This window comes from Prionailurus viverrinus, chromosome A1, assembly GCF_022837055.1.
Source record: "Prionailurus viverrinus isolate Anna chromosome A1, UM_Priviv_1.0, whole genome shotgun sequence".
NCBI lineage: Eukaryota > Metazoa > Chordata > Mammalia > Carnivora > Felidae > Prionailurus > Prionailurus viverrinus.
This window is the reverse complement of record NC_062561.1, coordinates 223,378,889-223,391,925: the sequence shown is the minus strand read 5'-3', so window position 1 is coordinate 223,391,925 and position 13,037 is coordinate 223,378,889. Positions and strand designations below refer to the sequence as shown.

At 35.4% G+C, this 13,037-nt stretch overlaps 1 protein-coding gene across 2 annotated transcripts in view; it reads right to left on the bottom strand.

Moving 5' to 3' along the window:
• LOC125166204 (cadherin-12) overlaps positions 1–13,037 on the bottom strand; it is a 224,913-nt gene that overhangs the window by 37,624 nt on the left and 174,252 nt on the right. For both annotated transcript variants that reach the window (XM_047860015.1, XM_047860023.1), the window contains exon 6: positions 10,001–10,254. In XM_047860015.1, coding sequence (XP_047715971.1) covers positions 10,001–10,254 — 254 coding nt within the window. The remainder of the gene's footprint in view (positions 1–10,000; positions 10,255–13,037) is intronic.

Here is a 13,037-nt window from a genome sequence, read left to right as displayed (position 1 = left end):
TTTCAAATAAATGTGAGAAAAGTCTATTTATAAAAGCAATTAAAGAAATTATAGAGAGAAGGGAATGAGCTATAAAATGTGTGTGCCGTATATGGGGTACTCCCTCAGCATTTCAAGATAAAGCAAAGAATGAAACCTCCAGCAGGCAAAAGGTAAATGCAAAAAGTCAGTTATAAACAAATGTATAAATTTGGATGTTTTGTCATTTTGAGGAGTTAGCATGAAATATAATAGGATAGCCTTCAAAGTAACACATCACCCTAACTAGTATCTGGACACTTAGCCATTGAGATTTCCTTGAGTGTATCACTAGAATAACATAAAATTTTGTCTAAAAATAAAAGCAAATTCATCAATGGATTGGTCAATCCACATAAAAATTAGACCTGTAAGTCTGTATCACAGATCCATTGAATTTTGTCAATAAATCCTCAATTTTGTCTAAATCTTATAAGAACTTTGTGGTTGTCTAAAAAAATGAAAGGCACTGCATCTCAAAGAATAAAATTTTACTTCAATACATACCAAAAATTTGTTAGTCAAACAACCGTGTATTTTGGTTTTTGCTTTTCCAGCCTGATAAATGTCAATGGTGTCAGTTCAATTAAACATTTTTCAGATTTAGTTAAAGTTGGTGTAAGATTTAAATCAGAGTAACACAGGGACGCCTGGGTGGCTCAGTCAGTCAGGCGTCCAATTTTGGTTCAGGTTGTAATCTCACACTCAGTGACTTTGAACCCTGCGTCAGGCTCCGTGCTGACAGCTCAGAGCCTGGAGCTTGCTTCAGACTCTGTGTCTCCCCCTCTCTCTGCCCTTCCCCTGCTCATGCTCTGTCTCCCTCTGTCTCAAAAATAAATAGAAACATTAAAAAAAATTAAATCAGGGTAACATAAATAGTTTAGAATACTTTCAAGTGTATAATATAGTCCATGGTTACCATATTTAAAGGATTAAATATTGTACATTTTTACTGACTTGTTTTGGCTTTCCACCAAATTTTATTTAATAAGCTACTCAAAACTATGAAATTTTAATTATATTTTCAACAATTTTCTTAAAATTGCAAAGCAACTCAAAAACTTAGGTGAGTATTTCAATTGCACTGAAAAAGGGAAACACTTAGCTCTCCGTTTAGAATCTGGCTGCTTATGGTTAAATCCTATTCTCATCCTTACTGAAGACATAATTGGATCTTCCTAAGCCTCAGTTTCTCCCTCTATAAAATAATGTCAGTTATAATGTTTCAACAAAACTCACCAAAGTGCCCGGCTCAAAGCCAGGAACAAATTAGCTATTACAATGTCACTATATATTGATGGTTATCAAATTCACTATATATTGGTGGCACCCAAAGTTAATAAAAGTAAACTTGTCCACTTTGTACATGTTCTTTGCAGGAGCTCCTTTTTATTGATTGTCAATGGATTGGTCATTTAAGGAAAGCAAAATAAGCTTATTCACAAAGGAATTTCTCATTCGTCATGGCAAGTTAAAATCTCTATCTTCTCTATCGACAACCTTTCAAATGAATTATTCTTAATCATTTCATTGATGTAACTTTAGAGGGAATGCTTCTTTCATTCCCAGTGCAATGAAAATAAGCAGGGAATTCTAGTAAAGGTGTTGCCTTTCTCTAACACTGTCAACCTCACCATAGATCTGCTTGTAAATGGGAGATTCTGATGGATAAATAATTGGATAAGAGCATGCCTAAAGCTTATACATACTCAGGTGTCTCACTGGGGGTAGCTTCTGCTGAGTTTCTGGCTGGTGGAGATCAAGGAGAGATTACAGATATGTAAATCCAGTCTCTGATAAATTACATAACTGAAAACTAGCGTTAAGAAATCTGAAAATGAAATTCACCCAAACTCAACTTTTCTCTTTACTTTTTTTCACACAATTCCATTCCCTTCGATTAAAATAGTTTCTCACCTTCTATTTCATCTCCTTCACCCTTGACTTTAAAGAATTCTTGTATATTTTAGACAACAGTCCTTTATCAGATGTGTCTTTTGCAAATATATATATATATTAAAATTCACATTGTGAATGCTAAAGTAAAGAGATAAGGCAAGCAGTGCTCAAAAAGGATTAACTGTTTTATCTTAATGAATATTTTATATAACCTTACGGAAAAAATGTTTTCTCCCAATTGCTATCTGAGTCTTCAGTATTTTCTAAGAAAACAGTCCATAAATATAAAATTAGTTTGCTCTCTGCTAAATAATAAAAACCAGAATACAAAAGGGTGATTAGAGTTGTACAAAATGAGAAATTGGACTCTACATAATGAAGCATTTTTAAACCTCACTTTAAGAAAAAGAAATAATGTGTTACTATCTTTATCAGAAACTATCTTTCATGAATCACTTCATTAATTCTAAGCGGAGACAACCTGACCTTTAACACTACCTAGGATTAAGTATCACCAAAATATATATTGCAAATTTTTAGATCACTAGAAAGATGCAGGGAAAATAACTATAAAGAATACAGAAGATATTAAATGAAAAAATAGGGACAATATGTACAAATGATAGATATGGGGGAAGCAGATAGAACCTTATATTATGGAATATTTCAAAGAAACTCAGGGAAAAAGTAGAAAGAATTATGGAATTTAGTCATACAGTAGCAGCTTTAAGTGTTAATATCTGGTGAGGTTGCCCTATTGACTTTTTTACTACTGTGTTGTGTTTAGGACCCTCAAGAGAATTATTTGTCCAAAGCTGATTTTTGTATGGTGTCTACTGGCAAATGTACTGATGACATTTAGCTTCCATTAACTCTATAAAAGCTAAGGATCTGAAAAAACATTTACAAAAAAGAAGAAGAGGAAGAAGAAGAAGAAGAAGGAGGGGGAGGAGGAGGAGGAGAAGGAGGAAGAAAGAGTATACTCTTGACTGCATTGTGTTAAGATGGTTCTATATAGAGAGATATAGAGATAATAATATAGAGATAAAGCTCAATAAAGATTATATCTAAACACCCAGGTCTTCAAGCCTTTAAAAAACCAAAAGACCTATTATGTTCATATACCTAGATCTGTTTATGGTCAATTTGGAAAAATCAAATGCACATATATACATACATACATACTCTACATTTCATTAATACATTTTATTATATATTAGTATAAATATATTAAGAGAATTTTACATGTAGTATGTAAGAGAATAAGGAAATATTACTATCAAGTATCTTTTTATTTCATGTATTTGTGGATGGTGGTTAAAAAGTGAATACATATTTATTCAATAAGCTAAAAATGGTAGGTACCATGATAGAGTTCAATATGGTTGGTGTCTTTAGTGAATATGAAAGATAGGAAAAACACAAGATTGAGAGGAAGGAGAAGTGAGTTAGAATATACACACACACACACACACACACACACACACACACACACACACATATATATGTGTATGTGTGTGTGTGTGTGTGTGTGTGTATATATATTATTGCCTATTCATATATATATGGCTTTGCCACCTAAGATGGCAGAATTCTAGGATGAAGAAGATGAAATAGAGAGTGAGAAACTATTTTATGTAGGGAATAGAATTGTGTGAACAAAGGTAAAGAGAAAGGGTGAATTTTGGTGAATCTCATTTTCAGATTTCTGAATGCTAATTCTGAGGTGAACATCACTTAATGGTATATCTGAGTTGTATATGTTTATCAATGACTTTATTTGCATATCTATAATATCTGCTTGATATTCTTGGGCAGCCATTAGGCAGAAACTTGGATAATTGAGTATATAAAGCTTTAGACATGCTTTTATCAAGCTGTTCATCCATCAAAATGTCCGGCTTACAATAGGATCTTATCTGGAGTTGACACTATGAAAGAAAGGCAACCCTTACTAAAATTCCCTGCTCATTTTGATTGCACTGGGGAAAAAAAATAGCATTCATAAAGTTCAACAACATGAAAACAAAAACTTATTTTAAAAACTGGTCAAAGAATTTAACAAATCTTACCAAAGAAGCTATACAGATGTCAAATAGGCATGTAAAAAGATGTCCTATCAAGCTCTTTCATCAGCAAATTAAAACAACTATGAGATATTACTACACACCTATCAGGATGTCCCAACTTTGGAATGCTGACAACACCAAATGCTGGTGAGGGTGTGGAGTAACCAGAACTTGCATTCATTGCTGGTGGCAATGCAAAATGGCGCAGCCACTTTAGATGACAAAGTAGTGGCTTCGTACAAATCTAGGCATTATCTCACCATATGCTCCAGCAAACGCACTTCTTGGTATTGACACAAAGGAGCTGAACATTTATTTCCACATACAAACTTGCACATAGATCTTTATATGGCTTCATCAGTAATTGCCAAGACATGAAAGTAATTAAGATATTCTTTAGTAAGTGAGTGGACAAATAAACTCTGGTACATCGAGACAACAGAATAGTATTCAACACTAAAAAGAAGTGGCCTAGGAAGCCATAAATAGGTAGGAAGGAATTTTTATGTATGTTACTAAGAGAAAGATATCAATCTGGAAAGCCTACATACTCTATGACTCCAACTATATGACATTCTGGAGAAGTTAAACTATAGAGGCAATAAACATGTAATTGACATACAGGGCTTGGTAGGGCTGGGGGAGGGATGAATAGGCAGAGCCTGGGGGATTTTAGTGTGAAAATACTCTGTATGATGTCTACTGATGGATACAGGTCATTATACATTTACTTGAACCCCCAGAATGTACAGAACCAAGAGTGAATCCTAAGGTAAACTATGGACTGTGGGTGATTATGATGTGTAGGTTCAGTTGGAACAAACGTACGACTCTGGTGGACATCAGTCATGGAGGAGCCTATGCATGTGTGGTGGCAAGGGATATCGGGGAAACCTCTGCAAACTTAAGTTTTGCTGTGAACTTAAACTTCTCTAAAAATGCTAAAATGTAAAAATCTGGGGTGCCTGGTTGGCTCAGTCAATTAAACATCCGACCTCAGCTCAGGTCATGATCTCACAGCTCATGGGTTGAAGCCCTGTGTCAGGCTATGTGCTGACAGCTCAGAGCCTGGAGCCTGCTTTGGATCCTGGGTCTCCTTCTCTCTCTGCCCCTTCCCCCTCATGCTCTCCTTCAAAATAAATAAACATCAAAAAAATGCAAGACATCTATGAAAAACTTAATAAATAGATTAAAATGTAAAAAAAATATATACCAATACCTCATCATTTAATCGTACAAAAATCTCACTAAATAAATGAAAATGAAAGTGGAGAATGAAAAATTAAAGATGTGAAAAAATAAAGATATGGCATACAAATGATGTAAATATGAGAAGAAAACGTAGAGAGAACCTGGTATTATGGAAAAATTCAAAGTAACTTAGGGGGAAAAGGGGAATGTGGAATTTAGACACTGCAGAAGAGGCTGAATGTATTAATGTCTGGGAGTGGGCGACTTGTTGAATTTTGAAGTTTTGCCTGCTTTTTGTTTTGTTTTGTTTCGTGTTATTGAGAGACAGGGAGCGCAAAAATGGGAGGATGGGGAAAGAAGATCTGACGTGGGATCTGCACTGACAGCAGTGAGTCCATGTGGGGCTTGAACTCACGAACTATGATATCATGACCTGAGCCAAAATCGGACATTCAACTGACTGAGCAACCCAGACACCTCTGAATTTTTACCATTTTTTCAAATCTTTTTTTATTAGTTTTTTCTTTATTTCTGAGAGGCAGAGAGAGACACAGCGCGTGAGGGGGAGGGGCAGAGAGAGAGAGGGAGACGCAGAATCAGAAACAGGCTCCAGGCTCTGAGCTGTCAGCACAGAGCCCAATGCGGGGCCCGGACTCAGGAACCATGAGATCATGACCTGAGCCAAAGTTGGACGATCAACTGACTGAGCCACCCAGGCACCCCGAATTTTTATCATTTAATTACCACTGAAAATAAATTATATATGTTGCTACCAGATGGTATTTGATAAGCTGGGTCTCTTTTTCCTCTCACTTCCTAAGGGTGTTTTGTAGTTGAGCTCAACTTCCTGTCCATATAATAAGATTTTTGATGTATTGGAAATGTCTCTCAAATAAAAATCAGCTACACTGATAGTCTCTTAATTCATGATGAAAAAAATCAATGCCAGTTGATTACAGATTTTTTTTCCCAAAACTCTGGTGAACAGACCAAATTTAGGATTTAAGATAATTTTAAGCAGGACACAGATAAACATTTCTATTTTAATGACAAGTTATTAATTATTTTAAATATCACAATCTACTTATGGTAATTGATAATAGTATTCTGTTTATTAATTGATTTTACTACTTGATTTAAGTGGTAGGTTTTGGTTAGAAATACCGTTAAACAGAAGTTTACATGAATAAGGAACATTTTAGTTGTTCAATTAAATTATGTAATTTTGAATTTATATATGGAAGTTTATATGCACAAAATACATTTTACTTTGAGTCATCAGATTCTTATCATCCCATACTTCTTACATAGATTGAGTTTAGAATTGAATTATCCCTTTTCCCATTTTATACATAAAATTAATTAGATTAAATTTTCTTTTAAAATTCATAGGATAACTAAGAAGTTTACGTCTTTGTAACAAAAGAAACATGGCAGACTGAACAAAATTATCCACTAAAATCTCTCTGTAGCTCAAATCACTCATACTCAAGACAAATGTTAATTTTCATGTAACTGAATAGTGATCATATATTTAAATTTCATTTCTAAGCTTAAGAGACTACTGTTGTGAAAATCCCTCACTTCACCAGTGGTGGGCAAACTCATTCTCACTTGACTCACAAGAAACTGTTCTCATAAACTATATAATAAGAGGGTCAAAGGACACAGAACATTAGAGACAGGAAATCAATGTATCTAATAGCAAAGGCTAGAAGAGTAAAGGAAACAATAACGAGAAATTAAGCTTGGGATGGGGGGGACCAGATATGGTATACGGTTGACTCCTGAACAACACAGGTTTCAACGGCACAGGTCCACTTATATGAGGGTCTTCTTTGATACATACAAAACAGTTTTGTAAATGTATTTTATCATCCTCATGCTTTTGTTAATACGTTTTATTTTTCTGGCTTACTTTAAGAATGCAGTATATAATCTATATAACATACAAAATATATGTTAATGGCTGCTTACATTAATCATGAGGGTTCTGGTCAATAGTAGGCTATTAGAGATTTTGGGGAGTCAAGTTATGTGTGGATTTTCAACTATGCAGAGGGTTAGAGCCACTAACCCCCACATTGTTCAAGGGTCAACTACATTTGGAGTTATCACACCCAACTGTACCTTTCCTCAAAATTGTTTTAATCCTTGCTTAATGCCATTGCATTCTGGTTCTTTATTCTGGGCTCAGTGATAATAAAATAATATACTGGGGTGCCTCGGTGGCTCAGTCAGTTAACCATTCGACTCTGGATTGCAGCTCAGGTCATGAACCCACGGTACATGGGATCGAGCTCTGCACTGACAGCATGAAGCCTGCTGGGAATTCTCTCTCCCTCTCTCTCTGCCCCTCCCCCGCTTGTGGTCTCTCTCTCTCTCTCTCTCTCTTCTGAAAATAAATAAATAAACCTTAAAAAGGTGATAAAATACTCACTGGTATGGAATAATGTAGCCCTGAATTAATGCCTCGTACGGTAACCCTGTGAAAAGACAGTGAAGCAAAGGGAAACAAAGTGTACCTAAATGTTAGGTAATTTCACATTTTGATGCTTATTTTTCACAACATCTTTTTACTACCATTTTTAAGTGAGCAAACATGTTTTCAGGCCCAAAATACGATGATTCATACCCTATGTTTCCTCAACTGACACGATTCAAGCTTATTGTTTACTCCAAGGACATGGAAGGAAGAGAGCTTTCATGTTGACTCAAAAGCGGCTCTGTCTTTTGACAACCCCTCACGGGGATCAATTAGATCCATCTGTGTCTACAGCTTTGGTGAGTCAGGCTGCTACCCATTAGAAGGAAGACTAGTGATGCCGCTTTTTTCCATATACAGTAGCTCTTGTCGGACACTAGCTCACGTGACAGTAACCTCCCCCCCCCCCAACAACAACAACAACAACAACAAAACCAGTCTTACAGTTGAATTGTTTCTCTAAAACATAGCTTTCCTTTATTCCTCACACCAGGATCTTAACTCTAAACATGTTCTTGTATTTGGAAATCTGAAACCCTCACCACCCTCCCACCTTTGCCAGGTGGTGGGTTTCCTTATAAATTCTCTGATTTGTTTGGTTTTGTTTTTGACATACTGCATTAAGTTCATATTTTATAAATATTTTGATCCCATCATGCTTTGATCAGTCTTCAAAGATAGAACATACAGTAAATTAAATAACTTAGCATGTTCTCTAGATGTCATGTTTCACTATGTTCCAGAATTCTCATTTACTGTATGTATCATAGAGAATTTCAATCCATATTTATTTACCTACTACTTTCTTTACAGCCTCAATATTTCTTCTGTAACTGTTTATATTCTCGAAATTCCCCATGAATCTACTCACGAGGCATTTCCCAGTTTCACAATTATCAACAGCACACTTGTGGTCTTAAGAATAGGATTGATGAATGATGACAGGTTAATATATAACAGCTGCTAATAGAGCTGATTCTTGAGAACGCTTCTACAAACACTAGTAATAAACACACTCTTCTGGAGCTTAACTGAGTGTGAGTCATGTTGTAAAATGGACATGTAGAACAACTTGAATCCAATGAGGAAATTAACCAGCATTCAACCTGACATGTAGGGGCACTCAGGAGTTTCTATTTCTCTTCTCTTTCCCACGACAAATGGTGCTTCTTTAGCGTTCTCTCCTGACCACTGACATGTTTCGAGAAGAGGAATACTCAGACCATCTTGGGAGATAGATTCATATGAATACAAAGAACAAGGCTTACCTGCTCTCAAGCCATTTCCTGAGACTTTCCTATATGCTATGAATGTGTTGAGGTAACCACTGAATGATATATGCATTTTTGTATTATTGCCCCATGACAGAAAGTCTTATAAGATATGTGTCTATATATTTTCCTTAGGTCAATAGTGTTTTTGCATCAAAAGCCAACTTTTCTTTGGTCTGATTTTGTATATGAAGGTTTAACCCCTTAGAGGTGGAAGATTCAGAACAAATCACACACTGTTCTCTCTCTTTCTTTTCTACTTTTTTCTTTTTTTTGGTTTCCCAGTGCTTGTATGCATGTGGGATATGGGCAGCTAGCAGGGAATTTAAAGGTTCAGAAGAAATAGAGTTGAATCAATAGGAAATCTCAAACTATGTTGCAGAATCAATGTATAAGTGAGGGAAAGGGAAATCCCACTGTTTCAGTAGTAGTACAAATGGAATGTATGGGTTTCGGGAGGAAGGAGAGAGAGAGATTATTTTCTTACTCTACCGATGGCTTTGTTGACTCACTACCCAGCAGCCTTATAGCAAAAGGAGCTCTTTGTAACATCTGGGCTTTGAGCAATTCCATAATTCATCTTACCCTAGAACTGGCTCTAACTGCTTTCATCAGTGGACACAATTGTCAGTGAAGAAAATGAACTGTAAATGGCAAGTGGTCAAACCATCTCTCTCAAACACTAACTTCCGGCAAGAGACAGAGATTTTTGAGTAATTGAAAAAATGTATTAAATGTCTACTATACTTCAGGTACTGTGAAAGTATCTCCATATCATGAATCATGGGAATTCATCCTTTGAGGTTGTATTAATAAATGCCTTTTACAAATGAAAAATTGCGACTGGTTAGCTTGAGTAACATGTTCACCATCATGCCACTGTTAAGCCACTGCTACAGGGACTGATAGCAGATGTCTTTGTTCAAATCCTGTGGCTTCTCCTCTAATACGTATCATGCGAAGGCATAACATTTTCCCCAAACTCAATCATCCATGCAGGTTTGGACAGAGCATTGTTTTTCCTTTCTCTTCCGACACACAGAAAATGAAAAGTTTCTTTTTCTTACCGAACAGCACTACTGCCCACATCTAGGTCTTGTGCAGTGACAGCACCGATGATGGTCCCAACTGGAGTGTCTTCATAAACCTCCATGGTATAGAGCGGCTTGCTAAACACCGGTGGTTCCTCAATATCCAGCACACTGATCTTCACTGTGGCTGTGTCTTTAAAAGGGCCCGCGGAGTGAAATCTGTGGTCAATGTGAAGGTTGGAGGCTTCTACTTTAAAAGTATATGCCTTCTTTGTTTCAAAATCTAATGGCTGGAATAAGGACAAATCGAAAATGAAGAGGTGCATGCATATAGAATGTGGCAAAGATGGTGAACATTGTTTCAGAACATTTGCAAGGTAATACCAATTCTGAATCGGTTTCAAAACTTGTAATTAGTGGGTAAAGACACATTTTTGGAATCACGCTCTTGTAGATTATTCTGGGTAACTTGTAACGATAATTAGTTGCATATACTAAAATGGCATGTATGTGCACATACATGCTTAAGTAGGGCTTATTCATTTTGTAGGAGCAGTTAAAACACCAAGAGAAATTTTAAGGCAAGTTATTTTCTGATCTTATACAATACTGACATCTAGTGGAATTAAGCTATAATTAAAATACAATAAAATTGAAATTGGATAGCTAGGACAGTCTACATTCCAGTTTAAAATTTGGTACAACAAAATATGTTTTTTTTTTCTTGAACTACTCTTCTTATTTTGACAGTAATATAATTTTTTATTAAATATTTTTTACTGTTTAAGTATTTTCACTAAAAAAAAGGACTCTGTCAGGATTTAAAGCATACACAGTGGTAATTATAGAGTTTTGGTCTTTGGTGTTCTCAGCATTGTATATATAATTAGTAGGCACTGTAATGCATCATTAGGATATTTTACCAATCTTTTACCTTGAACATATATGATCAAATTAAACACAATTGTGAAACATGATGTTTGGAAGTCATTTGTCCAGAAGTCACTGATTCTCTATTTTAATATGTTACTACTACTTACTTTCACTTTTATAATGAATATTTGTTTTATGTTACAAATAACTGAAAATATTACATTCTGGAAATATGGGGTTGCCACGGTGCTTTATATAAACTTTAGAGTCAATGGCTCTCCCTTCTCATCACCTATGAAAAACTAAGACAATATGAAATTAACATTAACATAGAGATTTTCAGGGACCTTTAGTAGTTTCTGTTTTCTAAATTAATTCCCTCTGCTATGACTCCAATGACTTGCTAATTGCTGTGTCAACAGATCTGTTTTTTGTCTCAGCACACCTGGGGAAAATAAGGGAGATCTATTTCTCCCTTAAAGATAAGACCATAATTTCATGCACTTTCTCTGAGGATGAAAATGGAAAATTTTAAAAAATCCCTGTGAAATCCTCAAAAACTCTCACAATTCCATGGAGTTTATTAGAGCAAATAGTAACACCACCGAGACGTGACATTAAGTTCTGTTCATAATCATTTTCATTCAGGGGAATCTATATTTATTTTCCCTGTAATTATTCCCTTATTTATCTAATTTGTCCAATTTTATTCATTTTTATCTGCTTTGTGCTCAATGTTTTCTTTTATCTTTTTATGTATTTTTAGTGACTTGTCTCATGCTTATTTGCCTATTATATTATGTCAATATGATATTGATTTTCTTCAATTTCCATCTGTTTTGTTAAGAATTTCAATTTATCATTAAGCCAATAAAAGTAAATAATGGCATGCATAATATGCCATCATTGATATTTTAGCTATTGGTTAAATGAATAGGAACATAATATCAAGAACGAAAAAGGAGGTAGTCCCATCATGCTATTTCGATAAGCCTACAGCTCGACTACTGTGTTTTGTTAAAGGAATCAAAATCATGAAAAAGCAAAACAAAACAACAAACAACAACAACAAAAACCAATTGCCAGAATAGGACAGCAAAGCATTATTCAAGCAGAAAATATGAAACTGTTAACAATTACTGAGAATGTTTACGTAGAATAAAGATCAAAGCAAGATAGGAAAACCATTTTTAAATATTAAAGGGATATCCTTTTGAACCTCAGTTAGGCTTATTGTAATAGTGTCTCAGTGGAATTAACAAAATTCAAATTATTAAAATGGTAACTTTAGGCTGAGAAAAAGAAGAAATATCTAACAAAATTAAGCCATTTAATATTGAATTAATTTAAAAAATATCAACAGCCTACATGGTGGTGAGGCTTGGAATGCTTCCTGGGTGCAATGACAAACAAGATTTGCTTTTTCTGCATTCAACAAACTCAGAAATTAGTGAGAAACATGTCATCTCGTTTAATGAATGAGAGAGACCGATGTGTAGAAAGAGGGCTGTGCTAGGTCATTCAAATTAAAGGACATAGAAAAATACATTTCCTGTTTTTATAAACCCTAAATGCTCTATGATTGTGAAACAATATAATTTTCCATCATACCGACCCCTATCTTCTAATGTAAGATTATTTTGACATGATCACCTTGGGTCCTTTTGCCTAGAAAGCTAACTGAGCTGTCCTAGCTTATACTTAGCCCTTTGGGGGGACGGGGGCCAGAATTCACTTCTGTCTCAGAATATAGCCACTAATACCATGTGTTCCCCTCCTCTGCCCTTACTTTCTCCTAGACATCAAAATGCTCCTGATTATCTACATGATTGGGCAACTTCTTTCTAGACAAGATCTACATTTTATTCATTTTATTTACCTACTTGATTAGGGTGCCACTCCCACCTGATGGTTAAAATAAACTTAAAAAATAAAAATAAATAAAAAAAGGCAGTGCAGATAATTTCCTCCTGGCCTTGAAGAAGTAAACTCACGAGAGTAGAAACCACCTGGCAAGTCCTCAAGGGGCGCCTACCAGAGTTGACACTGAAACCTAGCCAATAACTAGCAAGAAATACCGACCTCAGTCATAAAGCCACAAAGAAATGAACTCCGCCCACAACCAATAAGCTTGGAAAGTGTCTCTAAGCTTCAAATCAGATGGCACCCCAGCCGACGCCTTGGTTTCAGCCTGAGAGGC